At 42.8% G+C, this 27,921-nt stretch overlaps 1 protein-coding gene across 2 annotated transcripts in view; it reads left to right on the top strand.

Moving 5' to 3' along the window:
* LOC308178410 (uncharacterized protein) overlaps positions 1 to 27,921 on the top strand; it is a 62,179-nt gene that overhangs the window by 2,921 nt on the left and 31,337 nt on the right. The window contains exons 1-4 of one of the 2 annotated variants that reach the window (XM_080556998.1): positions 1 to 25,127; positions 26,113 to 26,178; positions 26,257 to 26,335; positions 26,772 to 26,826. The exons of the other annotated variant lie outside the window; for it this stretch is intronic. Coding sequence (XP_080413124.1) covers positions 24,891 to 25,127; positions 26,113 to 26,178; positions 26,257 to 26,335; positions 26,772 to 26,826 — 437 coding nt within the window. The 5' untranslated portion in view covers positions 1 to 24,890. The remainder of the gene's footprint in view (positions 25,128 to 26,112; positions 26,179 to 26,256; positions 26,336 to 26,771; positions 26,827 to 27,921) is intronic. 2 annotated transcript variants of the gene reach the window in all.

Raw genomic sequence — 27,921 nt, 5'->3', positions numbered from 1 at the left:
GGGTGTGCTGCTAACGGCAGTGCTGGGGCGAGTGCCCAGAGGATGGGGAGATGCTCTGCTTGTTGTGGGGCAGAGCCTGAAATGCACATGTGGCACTGGCAAGTGGAAATGGCAGTGGTGATGAACGGAGTGAAGGTTTAATGGATTTCCTGGAACCGTGCTTTGTAAGGGTCTGGTTATAAGGATTTGCACTGTGTCCACAGAGGTTTTCCAAGAAATGAGGACTGGGTTTTACAGCAGTGGCTGTCACTTTACTTGGCTGACCTGCCATGCTTCCTCCTTTCAGGGTAACATCGAAATGAATATTGTATAACAGAGAGCGCGGCATAATTGGCTGGAGACAATGTCTGTGTCGTGCTGTTCTGTACAATATCGATCGCTCCTAGACCAGCTCTGTGTATCTGAACTCAGTCCATTAAGTGGCAGCCCCGTTGGGCAGGTGCCAATCTCTTCATGCTGCAGTGGCTCTTGCTTTGTTTCTGCTGTGCTATGAGCCCCGTAGGCGATCTGCAGCTGTGCCACCCTGGGTGCAGTTGGGGGCCCACGGGACCCACCACGCTCCTCCAGCCACTGCCTCCCTGGGTGAGTTGTCTTTGCTCTGCCACCTGTCTGCCTCCTGGCACTGGTGGCTCCTGAGCCCCCCGGAGTCACAGTGGTGCTGGGTGGCACTAGTGCTGGCTGCTACGTGATCTTCAGGGCTTGTGAGAGGCTGGAGCTAGATCACAAGCGGAAAGCCTGCTCTTCCTATAGGCAGAGGAATTAACAGGAAAACTCCTTTTCTTCTGCTCCTCGTGGTGCATGGCCACATGCTGTTCCTGCACTGCTGACATAAATACCTATATTTGCACAAGTGTCTCTAAATACTACAGGACAGTGCTTCCCTGGGTGGTGGTAGATAACCCAGGCTTAGAAAGGTGCTTGGAAAGGCTTTCCCGAAGTGCTTCAGCGATTCAGCCAGAACAGGTGCCTCCTCAGCTAGCAGTGTGGCCTGCCAGAGACGAGTCCTGGAGGTTGGGAACCCGAGCAGAGCAACGCAGCGGCTGCTGAGGCACATCTAGATTGCAGCTGGTTTGAGAAGGTAAAAAGCCAGGCAGGGTTCTGCAGCTCGGTCCTGCTGGAGCTGTGCCTGGTTGGTACCGTGCTGGTGCAGCCACCCAGGGCCACACGCTGCCTCTGCTCACCGCACAGGCTCGCTGCCGAGCCCTCGGGGGAACAGCAACACAGCAGACTTCTTGGTGGCCAGCAAAGTGCCTTATTCAGTCTGTTTTCTTCATTACATTTTACTTCTTAGAGGCTCCTAAATCTCTGCTCAGAGCAGAGCAGTGCTGCTTTTCCACCAGTGAAGGGACACGAAAGAGGAAAGGTCCGCGCTGCTCTCCTCCGGCCTTCTGGCGCAACTCCCCACTTCTCGCTCAGCAGACTGAAATGCACTCCAGCCGTTCCCAAGCACGTGTTTTAAGACTTAACCCAGAAGGTCTTACCAGCGCTAGTACATGCAGGATGTGCTGACAGGCGTGCTCGGTGGATGCAGCTCAGGGCCGCTCACACTGCTGCAGGGCTTCAGGCGTGCTGCGGAGCAGAGGTGCTCAGCTGCAGAGCTCGCTGTGCCCGGCGGCACCGCGTAGCACAGAGCAACCCCACGCTGCAGCTCTTTGGAACTGGGCTCCGTCTAGTCCTGCATCTTCACAGATGCACACAATTTATATCTAAATACTTGAGAATTATTCTTTTAATTAAACAACTTCCTTCTTCCTATAAATAGTGTTCTAGCAGATCCTGTAATAAATTGATACTTATCGTTCCGTTAATCAGGTCCACAAAAACATCCAGCAGTGAGATCTTTTGACCTATTGATTGATTTATAATGCTTTATTAGCAGATGGTGAATCATGAAAGCTGCTGTGTGACTGTCAGGTACTGCTGCTGGATTTGTGCTACAGGGGGCTGTTTCAGGGTCAGTGTCTCAGCCTGTGCATTACATATAAAAGGAGTATGTAAAGGTCTGGGGGAAAAGGACTTTTTTCATGGAGTTAAAGCTCAAATAGAGTGGGGAAAAAAGTCTGTTTTCCTTACCTCACATTATATGTTTTAGATGGATAGATAAGAGCAATATGTTGAGATTTGACAGACTGCTAGAATCAACAGCTGAATTTGTTAAAATAGTCCAGAAGTGGCTAAGAGGCTCGATTATTAACTCCTGCCGAGCTACTGGTGGCAGCAATGGATGCTAGAGCAGGGCCTTGCCTTTGATTTTAAATGAAAAGTTTGAGCAGACTTTTTTCCTCATTATTTAATTAATTAGGAATACAATCAACTGAAATAAGATAATTTTAACCTACTCAGTGTAACTTCCGTCCGTGCTTTTCACCTTCCTGTTACCATCACCATCAGGCCACGGACTGGTCCCATGGGGCTCTGTAGGTGTGATATAATCATCGGATCTCACCTGGGGAAAGCGCCTGGCTGCAGCAGCTCTCAGCACTGGTCTTCTTGCTCTCCTCTGGGTTACAGAGCAGGAGGGAGGCTGGTTCCTGAGGGCTGCAGGTGTGCTCCAGCTGCAGCATCTCCCCACTGCCCCGGGGTTTCACCCAGCTGGGACAGGCTGCGGTGGTTCTCCAAGGCCGATGTCCAATAACAGTAATAGAGACCAAATCACAGAAAGTGAACTGAGGCCACTGAGAATCAGAAGCCAGCACAGTTCACGTGCCTTTTGGTGTCCCCTGTACAAGCGCTGGCCCAGGGGACGTCCATGACTTTATGCTGGTGGGTGGCCAAGCACAAGCTGGTTCTTCTGTGTCTGTCCTGTGTTGTCTGTGCCTGGCTACTGCAGAGCCTCGGCCCTTCAGCACAGGTGCAGTCTGCAGCCATAGCCACAGGCATGAAACGGCTCTGAGCTTCACCAGGGCATTCTTGTAACACAAGCAAACAGCTAAAACAATCTTTTAATAAGAGATGGTAGGAGTTATGCTGGACACCTCAAACTTCCTGACGTGCCACACGGCATACATATCTATGATATTTCTCCTGTCTCTTGGTTCACTGAAAACACAGATTTAAGGTTTGGGTGCATCTCACCTAAGGTTTGGCATTTCTGGAGGGAAACAGGGTGCTTAATCCCTCTGGGCCGGCTCTGCAGGAAGCAAAGCATGATGTACAGCTGGGTTGTTGCTCAGCCCACCTCGGATTTCTCCCACTCTGTAGCTGGAAGTATGCAGTTTGTGGGCTGGGGGCATTTTACACTTCAAGTAAATGCTTCATATTTAGGTGGGATGCATATGTGCTTAGGTATGCAACTGATTTTTTTTTTAACCCCCTGCCTACGATCTGTTAACATGAAAGGTGTTAATTATAAATTGTGCTTGGTTTTGGCTACAAATAACACTGGTTAACTGTGTGTTTTGCTAAGCCGATGAATCTCATGGAGCTGCAAGTGCGTGGGTACAGTGTCCTCCTGTGCCTTGGCGTGGAGGCGGGAGCCAGGAGGGAAGGGAAGTCCAAAAGAGGGTTTCATGGTAAAGCTAGTGGCTTTCTCTGTAGTTGCTTTTCTGCTGGTTTAATTTCCTGAATTGGCCCTTTCTAGGGTAAGATGTGTGGCCAAGCAGGTCCAAAGGCCACAGCAGGATTATATGTTCCTTTTGGTGACTGACCATGGTTATACTGGCTCTGTCCGACTGTGAAAGCAGAAGGGAAAATCTTAATCTTCTCACTCCTGTTGGGTCATCTTTTACATCAGGGGTATTGTTCCTGTGCTGTTTTGTGCCCCTTTCACTGTGGAGGTGAGGCTGAGATTTAGGAAAAGCAACACCAATGTGTGAATTATTCACAGCACTCTTCAGCAAGGACCAGCCTCTGTGGAGGAGCCTGGGGAAAGAGCTCTGGTTAAGTCCTGAGAGCAATGCAAATTTTCACTCATTTCATAAATTTGAGCCTTGGAGAGCCTAAGGTTAAAGTCACTGATCCAAGACTGGACAGTGAGAAGCATGAGCCTGCTCTGAGTAGCTCATGAAGTGGTGAGCTTTAAGTTTCCATTAGGTACGTTTGCTGTATTTCTATTGTCACAAAATTTTGCCTTTATTAGCAATGAAAATGGAAAAAAAAAATATTCTTTTATTTTTTCTTCTGACTTGGATGGATTTGGTTTCAAAACCTTAGGATGCAAAACCTTAGGAGGCAATACAGGAAAGCCTGGGAAGAGAAGATGGAGAAAGGTGCAGAGTTACAGCATGGGCTGAGCACTTGGGAAACTCCGGAGTTCAGCTCAGTTCATGAGTCAGTCTGATTTTCTGCGTGACCTTACCCACATTCTTAATTTTTAATCTTCTGAAAAGTAAAAGCACAATCTTAAGTGCTTGGCTGAATCATTTAATCTCTGTGCTTGGCTTTTTGCTGGTGAAGTGGTGATAGTGATATTTCATTTTTCCCATCATTAGATAAAGAAGACTATTTGGCTCGTAGGCTCTTGGAAAAGGAATTAGCTGTCACTGTGTGTCCGTGCAGCACCTATAGCATTGCGGTTCTGATCTTGGTGTTCCATAACCCTATAAAAGAATGAATTTTGCTTAGTTGAATCCTGTATTGGATATTTTACAGTTGGACTTGTTATAACTATCAGCTTTCTTCTCAGTTAAAATGGGTATAAAGTGGTAAAATGACAGCAGTGTTTTTTGTTTTTTTTTTCTTGTGGACTAATGCGCAGTTTTCCCCTACAAATACATCACTTGCTTGAAGCAGGGACTTTTTCTGAACTATAAATGGTGAACCTGTTTTCTTCAAAAGTAAATGAAATCTAACAGTTTAATTATTTGTTTCTCTATTTGCATCCACTTACAGTACGGGATCACAGTAAGCTGCAGATGCAGGACCTGATGAATTACTCACATCTGTCAAGTCTTTAGGTTATCCACAGTCTCTATACTCTGATATTGCACTTATTCTTGAAAATTTTTGGAGATAAATATATTATTTCTGATTTCTTCCTTCCGTTTAACTCATCAAAATCTGAAAATTTATCAGTAAAACTAGAAGAAACCACTGTTTGTGTTCTTGCTTTGGGATTATTTGCCTGTTTAAAAACAAACAGAAACCTCCCTGGAGCATTCCAGAAAGTGTTCTCCGATATAGCCCAAACAGTGAAATATTCTCTGTGAAGATGGTTTTGCAAATGCAGCAGACCATGACTTTGTAATGCAACAAAGAGTAGTTTTTTCCATGCTAACAGCAGTCAATTCTTTTTCCTAAGAGCAATTTTTTTTATTTCTATGCATTTTTCAACCCCTCAAGACTAAATGAAAAGGAAAAGTAAGCTTAAAAAAAAAAAGTTAATTCCTTTGACTAACTTACGAGTTTTTGTTACAGCCTTATTTTGTTGAGGGTCTCAGTTCCCCAGATTGCTCCGCAGAAGGGATCTTCACGCACAGGAGTCATTCATGTAGTTGAAGTGCCTCTTCCTGATTCTACCCAGTAATTTCACAAGGAAATAAGGACTGGTTTTAAAAAGCTTAGAGCATGGACAGCAGCAAATAATTCAAATAATAAATGTGATATCATCTAAAGGGAAATTATGGAAGGTCTGGACTCTCTTCAGAGCTGCACAGCAAAAGGCAAGAGGCCCTTCTGGTCAAGGAGGAGAAACTTGTCCACCGTGAGGGTGGTCGGACATGGCAGCAGGGGCCCAGAGAGGTTGTGCCACTTCTGTCCCTGGGGTCACTCAAAGTTTAACAGGCCCCAGCCCAATTGACCTGATCTAAGGTTGAAGTTGGCCCCGCTCTGAGCAGGGGTCGGGGTGGAGACCTCCCATGGCACCTTTGAACCTCAATTGTTCTCTGCCTCTCATTCACAGGAGCCAGCTCTGTTACTGTTAAGGTATCACTTCACAGATTATTTTTATCATGGAAAATACATTGTTTCATGAGCAGTGATATCTCTGAGCATCCATTATTCAGAAAAAGTTTGTTTTCCAATTACACATGATCATAAGAAGAAAAGTGACTGGTTTGTCAGAACTACAGAGCTAAAATAAGCTGCAGCAAGCACATTTTCTTGGCATGGAGCTGGTGTCTCTAATTAGAAAAGCTCTGGAGAGTTAATCTGCTTTGGTAGTGAGACCTGTGTTGTCTTCCTGCAGTGTGTGAGCTGGCTGGAGCCGAGTGTCTCAGAAAAGGGCCTGGAGTCTGGGCTGCAGATAACAAATACCTCTTATTTGGGAACTTACACGTATGACTTCCCCAAATGTTAGGTTTGGTGCGCTCCTGGCAAATGGCAGAAGTGCAGCAGGGCTGGGGACTGGCTTACAGATGCAAATTCTTACATCTTTTTTTTAAAGAAAAACTTGGAAGTCCTAATATCTTGAAAACAGTTACTGTGGAGTGGAGTAAGTTACTGCAGCATCTAGGTGGGTTAAAGAAGCGTCCTCAAAAGACACAAGCAAAAAGCAGTCACTCAAGAGATTTACAAGGCTGGGTTGGCTTCTTGTTTGGGGAAACTGTACCTCTGCTGTTACAGATGTACCAGCAGCAGGAGGGGAACAGGTTGTGATAATTAGCTGAGTCTCTTTTGGTCTGATAACCTCGCCCACACTGCTAAACAGGTATTTCAGTATATACTGAAGCTATCAAGGTTATCTTCTGCTCTCATGCTAATGCTCCCCAGAGCAGGGGGAGCAATTAATCAGAGGGCTGCAGCAATCAGTCAGGTTTACATTGACACATGGAGTTTAATTATTTTGCAGTTCATTCCACGTTCTCGTTAACCACAGTGATGTTTATTCTGGGAGGTATTGTGTTTATTCTAAGTTGGTGCAAGGGTTTTAACTTCAAACAATAGATTGGCAAGTTGGCTGTTTGGCCTGGGCTCCAAATTTCAAGGGATTCTGTGGAGCACTGTTTGGCTCTATCAGCATGCTCGCTGTTGGGAAAAACAGCTCAATTTTCCAGAAGCTTAAGGGAGGGGAAAAAATAAATAAATCCAACACTGCTGTAGGTTTTACCTGAATAGTATTTTACTCACGTATATATCAGAGCAGGATAGCTAACAGTACTGTCTGGCCATTTTTTACACTGAAGCTTGTGACTGTACGTGGTGCGGATGGCTTCTGAGCTGAAAATCATCTATCCTGAACGCAATGGAGGATGTTTCATTTAATGGGGACATAACTGGAACCAGAGACTAGAGGTAAAAAAGAAAAACACACAAGCCAAACCAAAACTCCAAATAAATTGAGAAATGAGGTGATTATTTTAATGCTTTAAATGAGGCGGTTAACCTCCGAAAGAAGAGGAAAGAGAGAGAGGAGTCTCCTCCTCTTGAAGTATTCAAACCACAACTGGGTACCTCTATCATGTATATACAAGGCACACTAAATGAAAATTTGCTGCCTTTGATACAGGCAAACAAATGATAAATTATAAGAGTACTGTTAACTTGGTTTCCTACATATTTCAACAGTACCAATATGTGGACCTGCCTTATCCTTGTGCCTTAATCCTGATTTTTTTCTGGGTTGTATTGAAAAACAATGGTTTAATTTGTCTCAATAGTCCTTGGTTCCTCTTTTGAGACATCTACCACGTGTGACAGTTTCATTGTAGATGCTGATGTACTAGTGTTGACTGAATACCATTGGACAAAAATAACTTACATTTCTTTGTGATTTGAACCAAACTGCTTGATTTAAAAGCAAAAGCTGTGTGTGACTTGGCCAGCATACTCTATCTCCTCGCCAGCAAAATTTCTAAACTGCATTTCTGCTGAGCAATTCATGTGCTGAAGATGTATTAATGCACTGTTAGAGCAGACAGCTTGTGAAGAGGGGCCTATACACATTATTGCTGCAATAACTCTCATCTGAGTTCTGGGAGAACACAGCTTGCTGTGCTAAATGTGTGCTGATATACCTCCTCTAGCATAGCTGTGCTGCCGTCTGGGACTTCAAAACACCTTCCTGCTGTGGTGGGCAGCTCCCTTTTAAACACTCCGCAACCATTTAGCAGATTAGCATTGGCTTAGACCCTGTGCTTACTCCGGAAGCCCTTACCGAGTTAGTGAAAAGCTCAGCAGGATGGTCTCAGGTGTCAGATAGTTGAACATTTGCTCTCAAATGGAAGCTCCTTTGTCCAATTGCACCTGGATAGAGCCAATAGCAACTTCTCTCATTTTAGTATCATTTATAGTCACTTACATCCACACCTTAATAACTGTCTCATATCCAGATTGCTAAAAATTTGCAACTTTCTCATCTCAAACCCTACAAATAATAATAAAAAGTGATGGTGTAGGATTTTTTTAATCTCTACTGTCAGTCTCCCTATTACTTTGCAAGCTACAAGAAATATTTTTGTTGTTACATACAAGCTCCCTGGGAATGTGCAATTGATTATTCAAAGCTCATGGTACTGCTGCAGGGATTTGTGTGGCTCTGGCTGACTTTGATTCCGAGATAGCCTGCCTCATGCTTCTGTCCCTTAATGCAGCTGATAACATTAAGTCCTGCAGTTAACCAAGTGAAAGAAATTGCTTTTCCTTATCCAAAGGCCTGGTGCCTTTATCTGACTGGGAGGGTCTCCAACAGAATGAGATGAAAAGTAGGTGAGATAAAAAAACATCCGCAGGACTCAATGTGCAGTACAGTAGAAGTCCTTTCAAGATCTTCAAACTAGGAATAGAAAAATATATAGAATAATCTATTGACAACAACAGCCCTCTGTATTAGGGTATTTTTTCTCTGTTAAGAAGCTAAGGATCAAGGGTAAATGAAGTCCAGGTAATGATACATGAAATTGTTAATTTAAATGTGGAAAGAGAACTCAGCTCACCAGCAGGCTGCTTGGGCACTAATACAGCACAGAGCGCAGTAATTCCATAGAGAAAGCAGCTGGCAAGGACGGGTGCAAAGTTCCATATTATCTATGTGTGCGCTGGTTCATGCGTATTATTTCTGTCAGTGATAACGAGGAGTTTAAACATAATTCACTAATGTATGAAAAAGTTCTTCTCAGGACTGGGTACAGCCAGGTAATGGTTATTCTGATAATTTAACTTTATTTCAGGAGGCTCATGAGGGAGCATATTCCCTCCTTTTCTTGCTACCCCATCGTAACAATGATCTGTGCAAAACTAATTTGGCTATTAAGTTATTCCTACTAAAATTAACCAGAAGTATTTATAAGTATCCTTGCAGGATTTGCTGCAAGTAGACACCAGAGTGCTGTGTATCTTCCAGTGCTGTTGGCTTGAATTTGCATCCTTCCCATCACCTACTTTCTCTGCTTTGTGGAGCCATTCTCTCTGATACACAGCACTTGTGCATTACTGGAGAGCGGCAACAGGCAGAGCAGGGCACACACCCTCCTTTGCAGATTGTTAGTAAGAATGCGATAGGAACCTCTCCCCCTGGGAGCGGAAGCACTGCATAGGAGTTTGCCTCCTGCACTGGGCTTGGTTGAAGTTTGCCTGTTGTGGTAAAGGTCCATTGGTGCCCAAATTCCAGTGCTACTTGCAGCCACGTCCATGTTTCAGGCTCATCTATCTCACACGCTCTACGTGACAGGTCCTTACTAAGAATTTCCCCGAGAGCTTGTGAATGATGGCTTTCTTCTTACAGTTTCTTGTTCTATGTTCATGGTGGATTTCCATCACCTGGTGATGGGCCAAGGCTTGGGAAACCCAACCAGCTGCTGTCCGTGCAGACCAGTCGGAGCAAATCACCTTGTCTGTGATTGTTGCTTTTTTCCTGGTGGTTGGGACTTTTTTTTAGCCTTTCATCACCAGTTCTGTTGATCTAGGAAAATGGTAAACAAATGAGCCTGATTTCTTTTTTTATTTTTTTTGGTCACAATTACATATGAATTGTCATATATGAATTATATGAAATAAATGTATATGAAGGGTCATAATTAGGGTTAGGGTCCCTGTGAGTTCTCCAGGGTGCAATAGGAGGCTCCTAGGGCACCTGAGCATGCTGTGGAGCGCCCTGGGAGTCTTCACAGGTGTACTTGGAGACTCGTAGTGGATGCTGGAGTGCACTGGGAGTGTTGGGAAGCCTCCAGGTGGCACCAGAGCACAGTAGTGGGGCACGGGGATGCCCTTAGGGTACTGTAGAGAGCACTGGAGAGTCCAGCGAGGCCTTCAGGTGGTGCTACAATGCCACTGCAAGGCCCTGCAAAGCTTCTGGAAGGTCCTAGAGAGCACTGGGAGGCCACAGGAGGCCTCAAGGCTGCACTGGGAGTTCTCCAGGGCATCCTAGAGGTCACTGGGAGGCATTCAGGGGGAGCTAGAATGGACGGAGTGGCCCTGGTAGACCTGCAGAGATCTAAAGTGACGTGGAAGCCCACTGGAGGCCTCCAGGGTGAACTGGGAGGCATTTATTTCACATGGAGGACAGTGGAGAGCCCTGTGAGGCCTCTAGCTTGTGCTGGAGCAGTCTGGGGGACCCTGGGTAGCCTCTAGTGTGCCCTAGAGCAGACTGGAGAGCTCTTTGAGGTCTCCAGGGAGTGTTTGAGCACACATAGGCCACTCTGAGGCTTTCAGGGTGTGCCGGACTCCTATGGGAGGCCCTGGAAGAATGTATGGTATGCTGGGAGGCCTCTACTGCTCTCTAGAGCACACTGGGGAGAACTGGGTGGCCTCTAGATTATCCTAGAGGAAACTGGGTGTGAGCTGGGAGTCATTTGGATGTGGCAGAGAGCATCTTGAAGCCCTGGGAGGTCTCAAGGGCACACTATTTCATAAATATAATAATTATGACCCCAATTTTTTGACTGCCTGTTTTCTTGCCTGTAGGCAGCTCATTTTTTTACTTTGGATAATACAGCATTCAAAGTGAGTGCCATCTTCTCCCTACTGTGATGGCTTTAAGAGATGTTCTGTGGCTGTGGTCACTCCTTCCAGTGATTTCCCTGTTGGACTGGTCAAAGAATCTTCTTTCCTTGTTTTTGTCCAATACCATCAGCCACAAGTGCTCTGACCATGGAGAACATCAAAGTGATTGTAGGAATAGCTGGCTTCTGTGCAGCAATCATTATCCCTCACGTGCTGGTTTACTTCAGCCAAAAAGGTGCCCAGAAATTTGACATGGGTGTTTATATAAAGCGTGCCTTGCCATTACAGCACAACCTTTGGATAATGCAGGTCCTTGTTTTTGCAATATTTGCCATAAACACTGTCACAATATTGTATGTAGAACATCTTAGTAATCAGCTGCTCACATTATATAATTGGTGCATAAAGTAAGTAGTCATTGTCAATGAAAAAAAAATCATGGTTTATTGCTCTAAATAGAAGTGTAACACCTCATGAATTACCAACTGGGTCTTGGTTGGGGCGTATTACTTCAAATTCCGATGCGGTGCCTATCCATTTTAAGTCCTAACCTATTTTTGGCCTTAGGAGAGTTTTGCAAACAGAAGGCTATGTTGAACTGTATCCATTGGGTAAATAGTTTAGCAATAATGTAAAATATGTTGTAATCAACAGGAAGGATTGGAAGAAGGGTGAAATTAGTTGATTATCAATGAAATCCAGCAAATATGACATTTCTGTGCATTTATTAAACTGTATAACACTTTGCAGTAGGAAGTGAAGCTAAGTGCATCTGTAGTGTGTGTGTCTGCCCCTTGGATTCTTTTGAACGTATATCTGCAGTCACTTGTGATCTTTGCTCTCATGGCTAAGATGTTTGCATTGCATGACAGCTCGCCTGGGTGCCTGGCTCTTACTTAGATGAAGCAGGAGACATTCAGGTCACAGCTGCTGTATCTGAGAGTGCAGTCGCAGATACTCCTCTACCTACCTGAAAGAAACATGAGGATAAATAAACTTATTAAGTCTTTTGAGATGCTTGGATTTATTAATAGCAACTCTGAACCTTGCTATGATCTCACTGTAACCATGAGCTTGCTAATATTGCTGTGTGTCACCTTCATCAGTAAACGGTCTTTTTAAGAATAATCCTCTGTTGATAGGACTTCAGTATGCGGCACCTCCATGGATGTATTGGCATATGAAGTACGCCACAGTTTCCTGTGCTTTTGTAGTATTCTGTATTAATGAGCTTGCTGAAAGTAAAGAATTTTTATGACCTAGATAATTTACCTTAAAGCCTTGAAAGAGAATTTCCCCTGACTTTCAGAAACTGCCACTGCTCAAAAAGCTTGTGTAGCTCACTTTGGTGCATGTAGCTGTAATAAATCTTTTTTTTTTATTTCTATTTTTTATCTGATACCTTATTACAGAATTATGGCAAAACCTGTCAGGGGGCAATAAGGGCTAATCACTGAGGTGGGGCTCCCCCCCCCTGTGTGGCAACACAGGGTCTCACAGGCAGGGTTGATCCCAATGCCCCAGCCAGGGAGCGGGGCAGGCTGGGGGCAGCCCAGGCTCTGGGCACCACTGGAGGACAGGAGCATCAGCCTGCAGGCTGGGGTCAGGTGGGGAGCATGGTGCATCCAGGGCTGGCTCTATCCTGCCACCGCTGGTTTAATAGCAAAAGGAGAATGGTTATAAAGCAAGTCACTGACATATTTAACAAATATTACAAATATGCAGTGGACGCATTGGGACAATGACAGAAGACCTGAATGACTAAAAATAAGTGGCATGGAAATCTGCAACTGTTTGGTCACCAAATAATTGTTTGCGCCAGAATTTTTCTTCTGTGTATTGTAGTCCTCTTAAATATCTTTATCGATGACCTGGATGAGGGGATCGAGTGCACCCTCAGTAAGTTTGCAGATGACACCAAGTTAGGTGCGTGTGTCGATCTGCTCGAGGGTAGGAAGGCTCTGCAGGAGGATCTGGATAGGCTGGACCGATGGGCTGAGGCCAACTGTACGAGGTTCAACAAGGCCAAGTGCTGGGTCCTGCATCTGCGGCTCTGGTGAGGCCGCACCTCAAGTACTGTGTTCAGTTTTGGGCCCCTCACTACAAGAAGGACATGGAGGTGCTCGAGCGAGTCCAGAGAAGGGCAACGAAGCTGGTGAGGGGTCTGGAGAACAAGTCTTACGAGGACTGGCTGAGGGAGCTGGGGTTGTTTAGCCTGGAGAAGAGGAGGCTCAGGGGAGACCTCATCGCTCTCTATAGGTACCTTAAAGGAGGCTGTAGCGAGGTTGGGGTTGGTCTGTTCTCCCACGTGCCTGGTGACAGGACGAGGGGGAATGGGCTAAAGTTGCACCAGGGGAGTTTTAGGTTGGATATTAGGAAGAACTTCTTTACTGAAAGGGTTGTTAGGCATTGAAATGAGCTGCCCAGGGAGGTGGTTGAGTCACCATCCCTGGAGGTCTTTAAAAGACGTTTAGATGTAGCCCTTAGTGATATGGTTTTGTGGAGGTCTTGTTAGTGTTAGGTCAGAGGTTGGACTAGGTGATCTTGGAGGTCTCTTCCAACCTAGACGATTCTGTGATTCTGTATGCTACAAGCGTGAATTGAACTGCTAAATTGTTTGTCACAGGTCACAAGCAAAATCTAATTGAAGGGAAGAAGGGATAAAGGAATTCAGCTGTTTGCAATACAGCTGTGAGCAGAGAGGAGGGGACTCCGCCAGGTCAGCTTCTTCCCAGACTTTCTTTTTAATCTGTTCTGCGAATGAAGCAATGGCTGTTCTCTTTGCCTCACTTTGGAAAGGTATATATATATTTTAAAGTAGCCAAGTCTTTTCTCTGCCTGTTCCCATCACTTCAGTCAAACCATCCCTGCTCTTGAGCTGCATTCCTGGCTTGTTGTGTGGCTGCTGGGTGGCAGTGGCCCTACAGATTGGAGCAAGAACCATGTCTGGATGTTGCCTGCCTTGCTTAAATGTTTCCGAATGCCAGGTATAAAAACTGTCAAGCAATTGCAGCCAAAACACAAGTCAGAGAACTCCCCTCAGCTCCAATAACTGGGTCTGCAGTATTGAAGTTTGCATTGCTTGAGGGTTGTTCCACTGGGACACTGGCATGAGGGTGAGTGAAGAATTAGTAATAAGTTTAGTAGTAAGTTTTCCCAGGGGTCATGGGATTAGCGAAGCCTGTTTCTTCTGGATTTATTTGTTTATCCTTGCATCCTCGCAGTATTCATTCCTTAGTTACCTATGGATATTTCTTTGACCCCTTCGTGCAGTGCCCCCAAGCTATTTCCCGATCTATCCTTCTATATTTCCTTTCTCCCCCACAGATCTATGCACCAGCTGAGTATCCTTTTGTATCCTCTATCCATATGTTTTGTCTTACCAGCTGTGCAAAAGAGAACACATATCATGATTATCTAGAGACAAAAGAGCATGGATGGACCATCCTGCAGGCTTGTGCTAAGTGTCCATCCACACGCCATAAAATGAAGTGAATGGATGTTGCGTTGCTACTGCCTTTCAAAGCGGGGGGCATTCATCAGGGACTTTCCTATCCAGAGATTGTTCACAAAACAGGTATGACTTTAACATCTCTGAAAGCACTTCTTTCTTCATTAAATTAAGTTGAAATTGGCCAGCAGGTTCAAAACTTATCAGAGTGGACAGACAGGCAGACAGTCCAAGTACATTGACTTCACAGTCTTGGGAAATGAGGCTAAAAATAATGGTATATTTATTTCTGGCAGATTGAATTTGGGTTTGATCTACCAATCTCCTTAGCTAATAAGGGTAATGGAAATGAGATTACACCAGCTGATTTATTATCCTAGAGGTTATTAATTTGGGTGTTTTTCTTTTGAGTAATTAAAAAAGAAATTTTCCTGCTCCAAGTGACTACATTAGATCTCACTAATCTGAAGATTTTTTTTGCGTGTGTTCTTAATTTGCAGACCCCAAGAAAATGTTTTCTTTGTATTGCTCGTTTGCAATGTAGGACCATAAAGCTAATCTTGAAAAGATTTCTTTGAAGCTCACCATGTCTCTGCGCGTGTTTAAGTGCTATTTGCACTTTGGCTGTTTATTTGCATATTGGCTCTGCCTTCCTCTGTTTCTTTCCTTTGCAGACCTGGAGTCCTCAGCAGAATCAGTTACGGCTAGCTTTAACCGTCACACAGATGTAAAGTGAAAACTAGATTTTTAAAAAATATAAACTTCAGCCTCCCCAAGGGGTGCAGAGCCCTAGAAGGGTGTTTTATTAAAAGGGAGACATAGCTAGTTGTGGTGTTTTCAGGTGGTAGCCCAGCTTCTTGCTTCAGTTGAATATTGTCAACCAGGGGATTGCAGGCAGTTTTCCAGTTTTTCATCATAGCAGAGAGATGGCTGAGCCAGAAAGCTGCTCTGAGTTACAGCTTGACAGCTCAGCCTTACAGTCCTTTTTGCAGAGTTCTCTATAGAGTGGGACTCCTCATTAACATCTGGGATACATTCATTGGCAAGAGGAGAGTCATATAGTCAAAGGAGTCCTGAGCATTGAGGTCTTTCATACACAGAACCTCAGGAAAATTTTCCAGTTCCTGAGCATAATTTTTTTACCATAGGGTCAGGTTATGTCCTTGATTCTCTCCCTACTGATGCTGAGTACTGACCTATCAGATACTCTGACACTGTATATCATCAATAGTTTCTAGAGTCCACCACCCAAAGGGAATGGGCTATTTGCCATGTTCAGGGAGGTTAAAGCCCTGCCAAGCTGCTGCCCCAGGGCCAGCAGGGCTGAGAGCCCAATCTCAGGTGTCGCTCTGGATTGCAGAGCAGAGGAGCCGGGCAGGAGAATTCATGTCTCCCCCCTTGTTGTTAAACTGCATGTGCAGGCTTTCTGGGGGTAAGACTGAAGATAATGAAAATTCAGCCAACTGAACTTGTTACTGGCTGAGCTGGTTACAGCCATGTCATCAAAGAGGGCTGAAGAGAAGTGCGAGAGGGCACATTTCAGGGGTCCTCAGTTAAATATAAGGAATCAAACATCTTTTGTGTTGGTGGGGGTCCATAACACCTTAAAATTTAGCTCATCTTAGACATTGCTTTATTTGTTGTCCTTGGTTATTTTCTGCTGTTTTGTGGAACTCAGGCAGTGACTGTAATACTGTAGAATAAAAAGTAAGTCCAGTCCAACAGCAGCAGGATAATGGCTATTAAAATAGGACTTCTTGCCATTTTGTATTCTTGTCAGTGTGTTACAAATGTTATAAGGTCAGATTTGGTTTTTATACCACTTTCCTCTTCTGGTTGTTGCCTTCATCAGAGGAATAAATTAATTTTGTTGGTGTGGGTTTTTGTCCTTGCAATGACAGGAAAAGAAGGAATGAAACAGCCTGACTTTTTCACAGTGCCCGTGGCTCCCTTAGGACAGCAGATTTGCATTCATACCGTGACGTTTGCAATGTGAATTATGGGGTTGAGGCTGAGTTCTGCAGAGTGTGGTTGTGAGCTTGTAATGCTCTTATTACGAGGCATTTGACCTTTCCAAGAATGGAAACGTCAGCCACCCGCAGCGCTGCGGGAGTGGATGCAGGACTCACAACTTTCCACCCTTCCCTTTATAGAGTACAAGCATCTCATGTTCAAGCTGGCTGAGTTCCCTGCTGCTGACCTGCCATAACTGTTCTTGTCAAGGGGTAACTGCAGCAACAAAGCAAAGCAGCGTATTCAACAGCTCGTAAAGATTATTTAGCAAAAACAAATCCCCTTCCCATAAAACTCAGCCATACTGTGAAGTGGTGTAAGCAGAAAACGGGGAGAAAGAGAAGAGCAGAATTTCGCGTGGTCAAATCAGTTGGCTGAATTATTTAAGCTTCTCTTGTCAGCCTTCTCAGCTGTCCTCAGACCTGATCTCTGAAGTCTGTCCTACATAATCTCTGCAGAGCATGTGTCAAAGAGTTCTGGCAAGCCTTTGGGAATGCTGCAGTGAAATCTAGCTGACCCTATGTAAGTTTCAGCAAAAGCCAAGGATGTACTTGACATTAGCAATTATCCTCTGTGCCCATGGATCTTGTATGTTGAAGGGATGTGCTCCTTCCCAGACATTTCCAGATCATATACTCTCAGCTGGCTCCATCCCTTGAGCCAGCTCTATCTCGTAATGTTCCTTCAGCAGGAACAGAGGGATAAAGGGGGCTGGGACCAGAGGGCATAACGTTTCACACAGGTCACTGGGAGGGGGGACACAATCTCCCACATCACCTCTCCATGTTTGAGTTTATTCAGATGCAAAACTGGGACAGTAGAAAGTTTAATCTTTGAGTTAAAATGCTGTCTGACTCCAAGGTGGCTTTTTACAGTTTGTAGTAAATAATAGAACTGTTCCCAATCCTAATTATCTTTTTTTTTTTTTTGTAAAGATGAAATATTTTCTTCAGTCTCCTTGCAGAACATCTGCATAATACTTGCATTCTGTCTTGAGGTAGCAAACATTTATTATTCTTTGATAAATCCAGTAGGGACTTTTCTAGGGCTGGCAGTAGGCATTCCCAGCTCCAAGAAAGGATCTGCAGGTAATAGCTCCGTGGCGATTTGCTCTTGATCTTAAATTCCTCAAAAAAGGAACAATCACCTGCTTCTGAAATAGGATTAACTGTTTAGGAATATTATTATTATTATTTTTTTATGCAATAACAAAAATTGGTAGGTTTCCAGGAAAGGAAAAACAAGAGAATACGTCCACTGACTTCAACAGCTGATAGGGGAATTTTTTTTTAGAGCAATCAAATCCACTCAGAACCAACACAATCCCTCTAAACACTAAAACCAGGATGTGGGCTGATGTTAATCAGCAGAATTGAAGTATGTGACACTCACTGTGTGCATAGAGAATCCAGGAAATGAAGAAATGTCAGGAAATTGACCTGCCAGCAGAAAGTTTTGTGGAAAAACATGTTCTCAAGGATATTTATACTCCGCAAAGAAATAAACACCATAGTCCAAAGGTACTTTAATATACAGTACCATAGCAAGGAAGATCTAATGAGAAATTACTAAGGCTGCTAAGATTCATAGCTTTTCCTAGAGAAACAAACAAAAAAATATATGTAACAGAAGGAACAGGAGAAGTTTTAACAGCGACACAAAGTTTTTTCATGTCTCTGCAGTTTTATAATATCTTTCAAGAAGGGACTGCAGGGCCATACATTCTGTATCTAAGGGGTGGATTCAGTAAATCCATCAGCATCTGAATATTGGGGAACTGCAGGTAAGCACAATGGTGCTTGCTGCTGATCTTCTGGTTTCCAGAGCCAGTGGATTGATGTTCGTACAGTGATGTTGATGGTGGATGTGCTAAAAAGTGTAAACCTGATTTTGTGCCATATGGAAACTGGGAGTTCAGTATTTGGAAATTTCCTATTTTGTTTTAAATTGAAAGAGAAGTTTGACCATATTTCAGTAATATTTTTTGCCAAAATTATGACATGTTTTTAAAAGCATGCCTTTTTTCCAAACGGGGAATGTTGAAAATGTCAAGTGTGATACGTGATGCTTTATTTGAAATAGAATCGTTTATTGGAAAGAAGCTTTTGGTTTTAGTCTTTTGACCAGTTCTAATTCAAAAGTCAGAGATGTTATCTTCTATTGCTGTTCCTCCTAGCCAGGTGAAGGTAATGCTGACCTGTGTTCTTGTTTAAGCTGTGTCTGTACTGTACAGCAAAGCTAAAAATCTGGTCAATAGAGTAAACAAAACACCGATTTCTTATGTAGATGGTCCCTGTGGCAGTGCTGAGGCACAGGAATAGATGAACACAGGCAATTATGTGGTAAGAGAAGGATCACCATGTGTTAGTACGTGCAATGTAAGCCTTTGTCCATGAGTGGAATTATTTAATGTCAGGCATGGAAGCAGACAGAATCGAACCCAACTTTCTCAATTAGATAAAAGTGCTTTGGGTCTGCTCCAGAGCCAGTGAGTGTCAAGACAAAGGCCTGGATCATGTTCCATGTCGCAGCCTACTTGTGATAAGAAACAGGATTGCATTTCTTATTTTTTCCCCTCATACCTGAAGGGTCCTAGGCAGGGAGATCAACTCTGGTGTCTCATTACGTGTTTTAGCGCACTAAAAGGCAAAGTTCTAAGTTAACTGGATTTTTGAACCATGCTCTGCATACCCACGTATCTAGTGACAGTTTAGATGGTGAAGATGAAGACTTGGAAGCCAAGTATTATTGTTAGTCCTTTGCCACTGTAAATAGTAATTGATCTCCTCAGTGTATGAGCAGCCATCGTGGACCACAAGTTTAAGTACTTGCATAATCTTAAGCACTTGAGTGCTTTACTGAGTATGGTAGCAGCATGTAAAGCCATATGGCCACATAGATGAGGATCTACACAGCTGCCAGGCTTACGGGATGAACAGATTCTCGATAAACCTGAGAGGTATGGGTGGTGGTCACCTGCTGAACAGTGTCCTGGATGGGAAGGGGTTTCTTGGAGGAGGATGACAGGACAAATGTGTGGAGTAGGCTGGACTGCCTGTCAGTATGCTTCTTCAGGGCTGCTGCACATCTCGGGCCTAGTGGTGGTGGTCAGAGGTGGTGCCTGTGTCCTGCACTCACAGATCAGGTCAAGAGAGGGGACACTGGCAGCATTCAGGCCTCTCTCTCTCCACCTGCTGGAGTCGATGAGGGTTTTGCTGTTGACCTGACAGGGAACTAGGCTGTGTCCCTAAAGAGCAACAGCCTTGGGTCACAACTGATCTTTGGGTGCAATAACTGTGAAAGCTCAGGAGGTCTTTTTGCCCCATCTGGCTAACGGTAACATAATGAAATCAGAGCGAGAATGGGACTTATGGCTAATCTTACTTTCTTCTGGTGAAGTTTGCTCTACCTACCCCACCCCCAGTAACCGTCTGAGTACTGGTTCTGGTTCACTCCTGTCACTGGCACCTACCAGTGGTATCAGGCAATTTGTTCTCCCTTGGGCTCTTGATGTTTTTGTCAAAACTACAGGCATCTGAAAGATGCCAGAGCATCGTTTGAGTGTTTGTGTTGATTGCCTAACATAGGAGAAAGGTCTCTGCACACATTTACTTCAATCCTGTGTAGATAATCCTTAAAGGATCCTTTTTTTTTTTTTTAAGCCTCTTTGGACCTAGAGGAAGTTTCACTTCTTAGGACTCACATAAAGAAGTAAGTAAACCCCTCAGCCTTATGACTTAGTCAACTTTGTTTGCTAAAGTGCTGCATCATAGAGGCAAGTCTCTATTTTTCCACAGGAGATCTTTGTATGCTGTAGATTATTATTCTTTTTCTGTCCAACAGTGTTAATCATTAAGGTTTGTTGTGTTAACCTGTGCTGACAGCAGATGAACACAGTGCCACCCAGAAGAAAGCTGGCCAGGAAGAACAGCTTTTGACAGGTGAAAGAAACCTACATAGGATCTGCTGTGGCCAAAGGGTGTGCTTGGGGTGGCCTGGCCAGCTGTGAGGGGGGGACACAGTTCAGGACTGTCCTGGGTCAAGGGTGATGTAAGCCCTTGCCCCAAATCAGCATTTCATCCAAAATGGTTATGGAAAGGCAACAGCAAATGGTTTCTGCAAGAGGAGTGAAGGATAATTGCCCACCACATTGGTGTATGTAGTCTCTCTTGTGCCAGTGCAGTAAAGCACACATCCATGCTGATAGCTGAAACAGGACCTGGTGCTTTCAACACTTCTGAGCTAGTTCTGTCTCCACTAAATGAAACCTCAGCTGAACGGGGGGTGTAGGACAGCCCCAGAGCCTTCCCCATGCGCCAGGGACGTGCCCCCCTTTGCTGCTCTGAGCCTGGGTGGGAGCAGCCTCCTGCCTTCAGATAGCATGGGAGCTTCAAAGCTGCTTTGAGGACTGAAATTCTCATTCCTCACTTCCATTGCTTTTATATATATTATATAAATTCCTTTAAACCTTGTGTCTAAAATGAAAAGTCATATGAAATATTTTTGCTGGTTTTTGGTTTTTCCATTTTGGTGATGAAAATTGCAGTTGTTTTTTTTTTTTGATCTGAAATCAAACATCTGTACTTCCTCTGTCCTGTTCTTACCCGAGGAGTAAAAAAATGATGTGGGGTATCAAAATTATGGGACTAACTTAAAAATTCCCCGATTTAAAAATAAAAATCTCTTCTCTGAATTTCATGCCCACTTACTCCATTTGACGTGGGGCACTATTTCAAGGTTATCTTTACAGTTATAAGTGACAGTCATTGTGTCTGAATATATCTCCCAGTGCTGAGACTTGGAAGAAATATTAAATATTGTGCAATATGTAATACAGTCTTGAGAGCTGAGAATTTATATCTGGCTGTGGCAGTATGCTTTATTTAAATTTACAAATAAGTTGGAACTGTACTTTGCATTTGTTTGGATTTATGCACCATAAGCTTATGAATGATCGATAGTGTCCAAATGGCTTCCTAATAATAAAAACACAGTCACTGCCAGATCTAAGTCCCTGCATTACATTATAAACTAACAGGGAGACTTTCTATTAGCTTAAGTTAGAAACACATTATCCTCACAAACCAAGTTAACATCAGTGGCAGTTACTGATTTTCAACATTTTAAAAACTGAATGCATAAAACATACTGTATGTTTCCTGATCTTCTGGAGTATCGGAAAGCACTGGCATCTCTTAAGCAGAGTCACTGTGTTTAAAAAAGCACTGAAATAAGAATGTAAGCCTGTAAATTTGGCATTTTGAAAAGAATGCTTTCTTGAATAAGAAAATTGTGAAACCAATCAAAGGGAAGAGTGCTCCTGGGAGGATGATGTCGCATAAGATGCCTGAGATAAAGATTTTACGGTTTTTCATGTTCTTGTAAGATTTTACTGAAATGGAAGATTTTTTTCTTTAAAGCTCCTTTCTTATGAACATATTTTGCATAGAGACATAATAGCTACCTTTGCCTAATCCTTGCAGTATGATTTGAATATAAACTTGGTATCACTCTCTAATTTCTCTGAACCTCAGGAAAAAATATCAATGTTTTATTCCAGAAGAGCTAATGAGTTTTCAGATTTCCTCAGATACCAAAGAGATCTCATAATTCAGGCCATGACTGATTAAGAAAATTAAATGCGACTGGCTGCCAGGATGTACCTAAGTATGTGGCCCTGAAATTAATTGTAAAATTTAGCTACCATCTACTTTGTTTTGGACCTAAGTTCAAATATCTTTCAATATCAGGACCTAGAACTCAATTTGCTTTTCACAGCATTTTGATTTTTTTCCCAGTTTTTCAAATGCAAGAATATGTGAGTGCATGCACACATGTATATTTGCTTCACTTTGCACATACTTTGCATGTGTAAGACCCCTTAGAAGTGAATGGGAATTTTATGCACACTTCTACTTTTTAAGGCTGATTTTTACAATAACAAAAATTCTTCTGTAATAGAGAACTTCACATATTGGCTTCAAGGAATTATATAGCTCAATAAACCAGTGGTGTAAGGATGTACTGTGCAGGAGTTCTAGTGCATTGTGGATGTCAGTGTTCTGGTCATGATGTTAAATATTTTGAGTATCTAAAACAGTTCATGAGTATCTAATATCCAGTATTTTGAGTATCCAAGTGTCCAGTTCTTCAGCAAATCTGGAGATCCTACAGGCAATTCTCCCACTGCTGCTGCTGCTCAGTATAAAGTTCATGATCCCTGACTTTCACTGCAAGTAACTGAAAACTTCTTAACTTTTAGCTGTAAGAATTATCTTAAAAACAAAAATAAATACAGTTCCTTTAAAGACTTCTACAGAGCCTGAACCTCAGGAGTAGCAAAGAAATAATTGATGCAGAGAAATTATGAGTCAAAGAAATTAAGCCATTGTAAGAGAGATTGTTTAATTTTTCCTGTGGGTCACTGAAGGTAATAAAATATTGGTCTCCAGCCTACGGATACCTGTCATTCACTTTACAGAAGGCAGCAGCTGTCTTCAGCTTAATGAAGAGACTGATGTAAACAAAAGCAGGCGCCTGAGCAGCCATTTGCAGAATTATGCAGAGGTTTGGGTTGGAAGTGGTTATGCACAAAATGATGTGTACAAGCAGGTCTGCATGGTGGTGGACTCTGGATACCCTTACCCGCGCTTTTGTTTTCCTTAGGTGCTTAGACCCCTGCTCAGAAAAATAAGTGTTTATTTCAATCCATTCTAATCAGGAAACTACTGCTGTGTGTGTTTAGCTTTAAGGATATGCGTCACAAATATTTATTTTAATGGGACTGGGATATGTGCTTAATTTTAAACATATTTTTAAATACTTTTTGAAACAGTGAGACGTTGCTGTTCTAAAGCTTTTGTGTGAACTCAAGGCCACCTTATTCCAGTGTTGCAGAAACAGTCACGTTTACGCTTGGAAATAGAGGCTTCATTTACTGCATGATCCTCATTTGAAAATTGTGATCATGGGTCATGGGATGAGCACTTAATTGTAATCTTGATAGAATCTTGCTGATTACACAATTAACGTAATTTATTAATTAAGGGTAGATGGTGGGCTCCCTCATATTTTGATTAACCTAATAGCTTTCACAGCAAGAATTGAGTTTAACTAGGGACACCATTACAACTTTTAATAAAATGGTCTGGAGGCTATTGAGTGCATCCCTGGAAACACTTTTACTTATTAGACAGCTAATCTGCGTGAGTAACCACTTGGCTGCTGAACATAAACCACTACGGAAAACATCCTGCTACTGATTTTACAAAATCATCTTAAATCTTCTAGTCACCCATGAGAAGCTCCATCGGTCTTTATTGGCTTGAACTAGGTATGTTTTCAGCGAGAGAAGATGTGGAGGATGAGGGGCTTTGACCTTCTGTAAACCTGTGAACGAAGTGACAGGCAGTAAGATAGAAACCCAGGACCGAAGCCAAGATGCGGTTTGATTATAGATGCACTGAGTGATTAGGAGAGATAAACTTTGCATGACCCTGGGAAGAGGAATGTTGCTGAACACTCACTATTTCAATTCAGTGAAGTGCATCAAACCAAAGCTCTCTCTCTAGGGCTAAATGCAAATGTATATCCCTTTTATGTAGGAGGCTGTCCCTCCCTCCAACCATTCTGGCAATAAGGGGGAACTGTGTTTGCATACTTTTAAAGCTCGGGGTTTCCAGGCCTGGGACAGATTTTGCTGTGGCTGAACCTGAAGGTGGGTGAATATTTGCCCAGCTGCTCCAGCAAAACCTGCCGCTAGTGTTTCTGACAGGATCAGCTGAAGAAATATCTAAAGAACACCCAAAGTGGAAGGCCCGTGAATAATGTCATACCTTTTCCTTCTGCATCTTCCTGTCCACTCTCTGTCTACTTTCTTTGGAGAAATGTGAATCCACATCGTGGGAATGTTGCAAGTAAAGTACCATCCACTGTCGTTCTTTTACCTTAAAAAATGGAAAAGAATAAGGAAGCAGATCTTTGTTGCTTTCATATTTGAAGGTCTTGTGTACCTCTGTAGAATACATAGTGATATTTATTGCTTTTCCTTTTTAGTAGGCTGGGAATTTTATATCATCTCAGATTAACCCTTCTTGGCATGATTCATCTCTGTGGTCCCCAACACTGTAAATTGCATGAATGGTGTCATTGTTACATAAAAACAGAATTAGGGGAAAAGACATGGTGGTCATTTTAGTGCAACATTTATGTTAGTAACTGAGCTTTTGTGTGGATAATAGCCTAAGGGCGTACACATGTAATTTTACCCAACTTTTCAAATGCATGAAATTCAGATGGTATCTTAAGAATTTTAAGAAGCATGATTCTATATCTGTGCATTGTGCAAAAACCTTTTTTTCACCAAAATATAATACATAGAATTTTACCATAACTGGAAGTGTTAAAAAAGACAGAACCAAGCAATTAAATGTATTTTATTTAGCTCTAGAATCAGAGGAAAAATTCTTTTTGTATCTTTAATGCATATTTTGTTTTTCTCAGGTCACATATTTTCATTGTTATATGCTTTCTATCAACACAAGCTGTTCCTGAGTATTTTTTCATAGAGAACTCTTACCTTGACTGCTTCATGTGAATTAAAGAACTGAACATGTTGCTTATTTTGATAATTCAGACTTATGATACTGATCCTTTCTATGCAGCAAGGCAAACCCACAATTTTCTACCGCAACAGCCAAACTCTGTAGCTGTAGGAGTACTGAGCAATTTTCTGTGCAGAAAATCCCTGCACAGAAGAGCTGCTGAAGGCTGTTCCCTGAAACAGAAAGACTTCATTCTCAGCTCTCAAACTCTTGTTTCAAGCAGGTATAATTGCACTGATATCAAGGTAATTGCTTCTGACTTTTCCCAAGGTGCTGGGGAAATCCAGGCTTTCGGTTTAAATTACAGACTAGACAAAAGGAAAATCTCATGCTGGGATACCTTCAATTGCAATCAGCAGTAAATAAAACTTTGTACTGCTATTTTTGATGTTGGATGACAGAAAATGTTGTCAGAAGGGATTCTGTAGGAGTCGCTATTGTGACTCTGGACTAGAGGTGTAAAGGTATTGCTAAGACATTTGTGCATGTTCACCTCTCCTAACAAGTGATGGGGTGAACAAGCTCTGGTTATTTGCCTGTTTGCTGAACTGATTTAACTGTATGTCTACATCGTGCTAAGGGTGTGACTGCAGTTCAGGTAGATGACACCAGATAGGTGAGGTGCTGGTAGCATGAGACATAACTGGACTCAGCAGGCACTTGGGTGTGTCCTAGACAGGCACAGGTTAGGGTAGGGAGACTCCAATATCTTTTATGCTCTTAGCTCCTGCTGGAAGGGAGCTACTTTATGGTAGTGAACTCTAACCGCAGCAGTGAGTGTGTTATAACCATACTGTGGGTTTGCCTTGCTGTCCTGGATTTACCTGACTCTAGTTTCCATCAGCTTTGGATATGTCAGCTGAGTTGTTCTTGATTTTTTTCTAATCTCCTTCAGACAGCTAAAGAGTTTTCCCATGTGACTGGGGGAAAAGCCAAGCTGTAGGCGGCAATAGTTTATAATTCTTTCAAGAACATTGGCACCAGTTTTAAAATATCTGTAAGTTATGTCAAGAACATTTTTTTTTCTCTTTGGAATTGGACACAATGCCTGTATAGTGCTTAGGCAGATTACACACACTGTTAGTGATTTTGCTATTGCAGCCTTTCTGTTTTTAGGTTGGAGGGTCCCTGAGGATGTAAGCATGTTTTTTCCTCATTTATCAGCTTCAGGAATGAACATGAAATTGTTATTCTTTTGTGTGTGATCAAAGGTGTGATCACCTTTTACAGAGGTGTGATTCCAGATCATGTACTCAGAGCTCCATCAAGGCTGCTGTTCTCCTGGCCCACATAAAGGTACCTGATGCACCTGCTTATGCTCCACACACCTCTGCATAGAAAATGGTTCTCTTCTATTCTCTTCTCTTCTTTCAGGACAGTACATGCTTTAGGTGGCATTTATGTGTGTCTGTAAGGGACCACTTCAGTGAGATACCACCATCTGTTTCTGCAGGTGAGCTGTAGAGCTGATGTATTTGTGGTTAGTTGATGTCTTTATTAAGTTCCAGCGATGTGCCAATTACTTTAGCTTTGTTTAAAAGTTCCTCATCAGTACCAAAAAGATTTTTATAGACTAAAGCATGATTTTTATGTTAAAATTCTCAAGATCATTGGGATCTGCAAGAAGAAAGAGCAGCTGCCTCCGCAGTCATTGCTGAAGATTGTCCTGGGAATAAATGCTGTAAGCTGGTAACCTGTGGGCTCTTGCAGATGATGTACAGAAGGAAGCCTTTTGCAGCATGAGCACTTTGCTCTACCTATGACATCCATGATCTTTTTAAAATATAGTTTCATTCCTATGTATGAGTTGTTCCTATGCATCAATTCCTCTATTTAATTGCTGGATTTTGCTTGTTTCTGTTCAGTCTGTGATTTATCTGTCTTCACAGAGAACATTAGGCCTAGACCTTGCAGTCTCTGGTGCCAGAAGGAAAAGGCCTTTAGGTGAGTCTGGGTATCTTTCTGAAATGTTCTTGAAATCGAATTTCTTTTTCCCTTAGGGGCTTTAGGAGTCAACTGTAGGAAAAAAAGTTTGCCATGAGGTGTGAACCTTTTCCATAAGCAACTGTTGCAATGTTCATAGTGCATAAGTCACAGTAAGAAAAAATGATTTTGCATTTGGGAGAGATTAACACATTTTCAATAATTTTGCTTAATCACTCTGCCCTTTTCTGACTTGCGCTCCCCAGATTTTAATGAAATAACATGAATTTGCCACTGACACTTTTCCTAGGTGGTATACAAAAGAGTATTGATAGAAACAATTTATAAACAAATTACCAGAGCAAAATCTCTGCAAACAGGAGGTAGGACATGGACTGCTACTCTGCATCGTCATTTTAGATCCCTGCAGAAGGCAGATATGCACATGATGATGTTCTCTCAGAAGACATTAGAAAACAAGACGCAAAGGTATCCTAGAGGAATAAGAACAAATGTCATAGCTGTGCCAGGACATGCAGTATAGCTGCGAGTCTGTAGAGAGTCCAGCCCATCTGCTGTAAATGTGGAACAGTCAAGGTGATGATAGGTAGCATATGAACCAGACCTTGCAATATGTCCCTGTGGATGCTAATGACAAATCAGTTCAAGTCTCTTGAGCTTTAGGACATTCTTTCTTTTGCCTAATTTCAAGTGTAAAAGATATTTCTGATGCAAAAAGCATGTGTTAAAAGTTTTGTTTGTTAAGGAGGCTCTGACAGGAAACATTTTTGTGCAGTGTTTTTCTTCATTAATTAGGTGTACTGCCCAGTGATCCTACTGCTTAAGGCAGTGTCTCAGCAGACCGTGAGACAGGACCTTTCCCAAGAGATCATTCACCCCAAAACCAAAGCTGTAGAGCAGTAAACAGTGGTGAGAAGCAAAAGGACTTGCTGCTGCAGTAAAGCCAAGAATGGAGTGCAGGTATTTTAATTCAAGGTACAACACCTAAACTCAGGAAGTGCTGACCTCCAGTAGCATTTGGAAGTGAGAGACTTTTAATCTCTCAGATGGAGTTGCTATACAAGGGGTTTATTTCGTGGGCAATGGTACACTCAC

Source organism: Anser brachyrhynchus, assembly GCF_964034855.1.
Source record: "Anser brachyrhynchus genome assembly, chromosome: 15".
Classification (NCBI taxonomy): domain Eukaryota; kingdom Metazoa; phylum Chordata; class Aves; order Anseriformes; family Anatidae; genus Anser; species Anser brachyrhynchus.
This window is presented reverse-complemented; position numbering and strand designations above follow the sequence as displayed.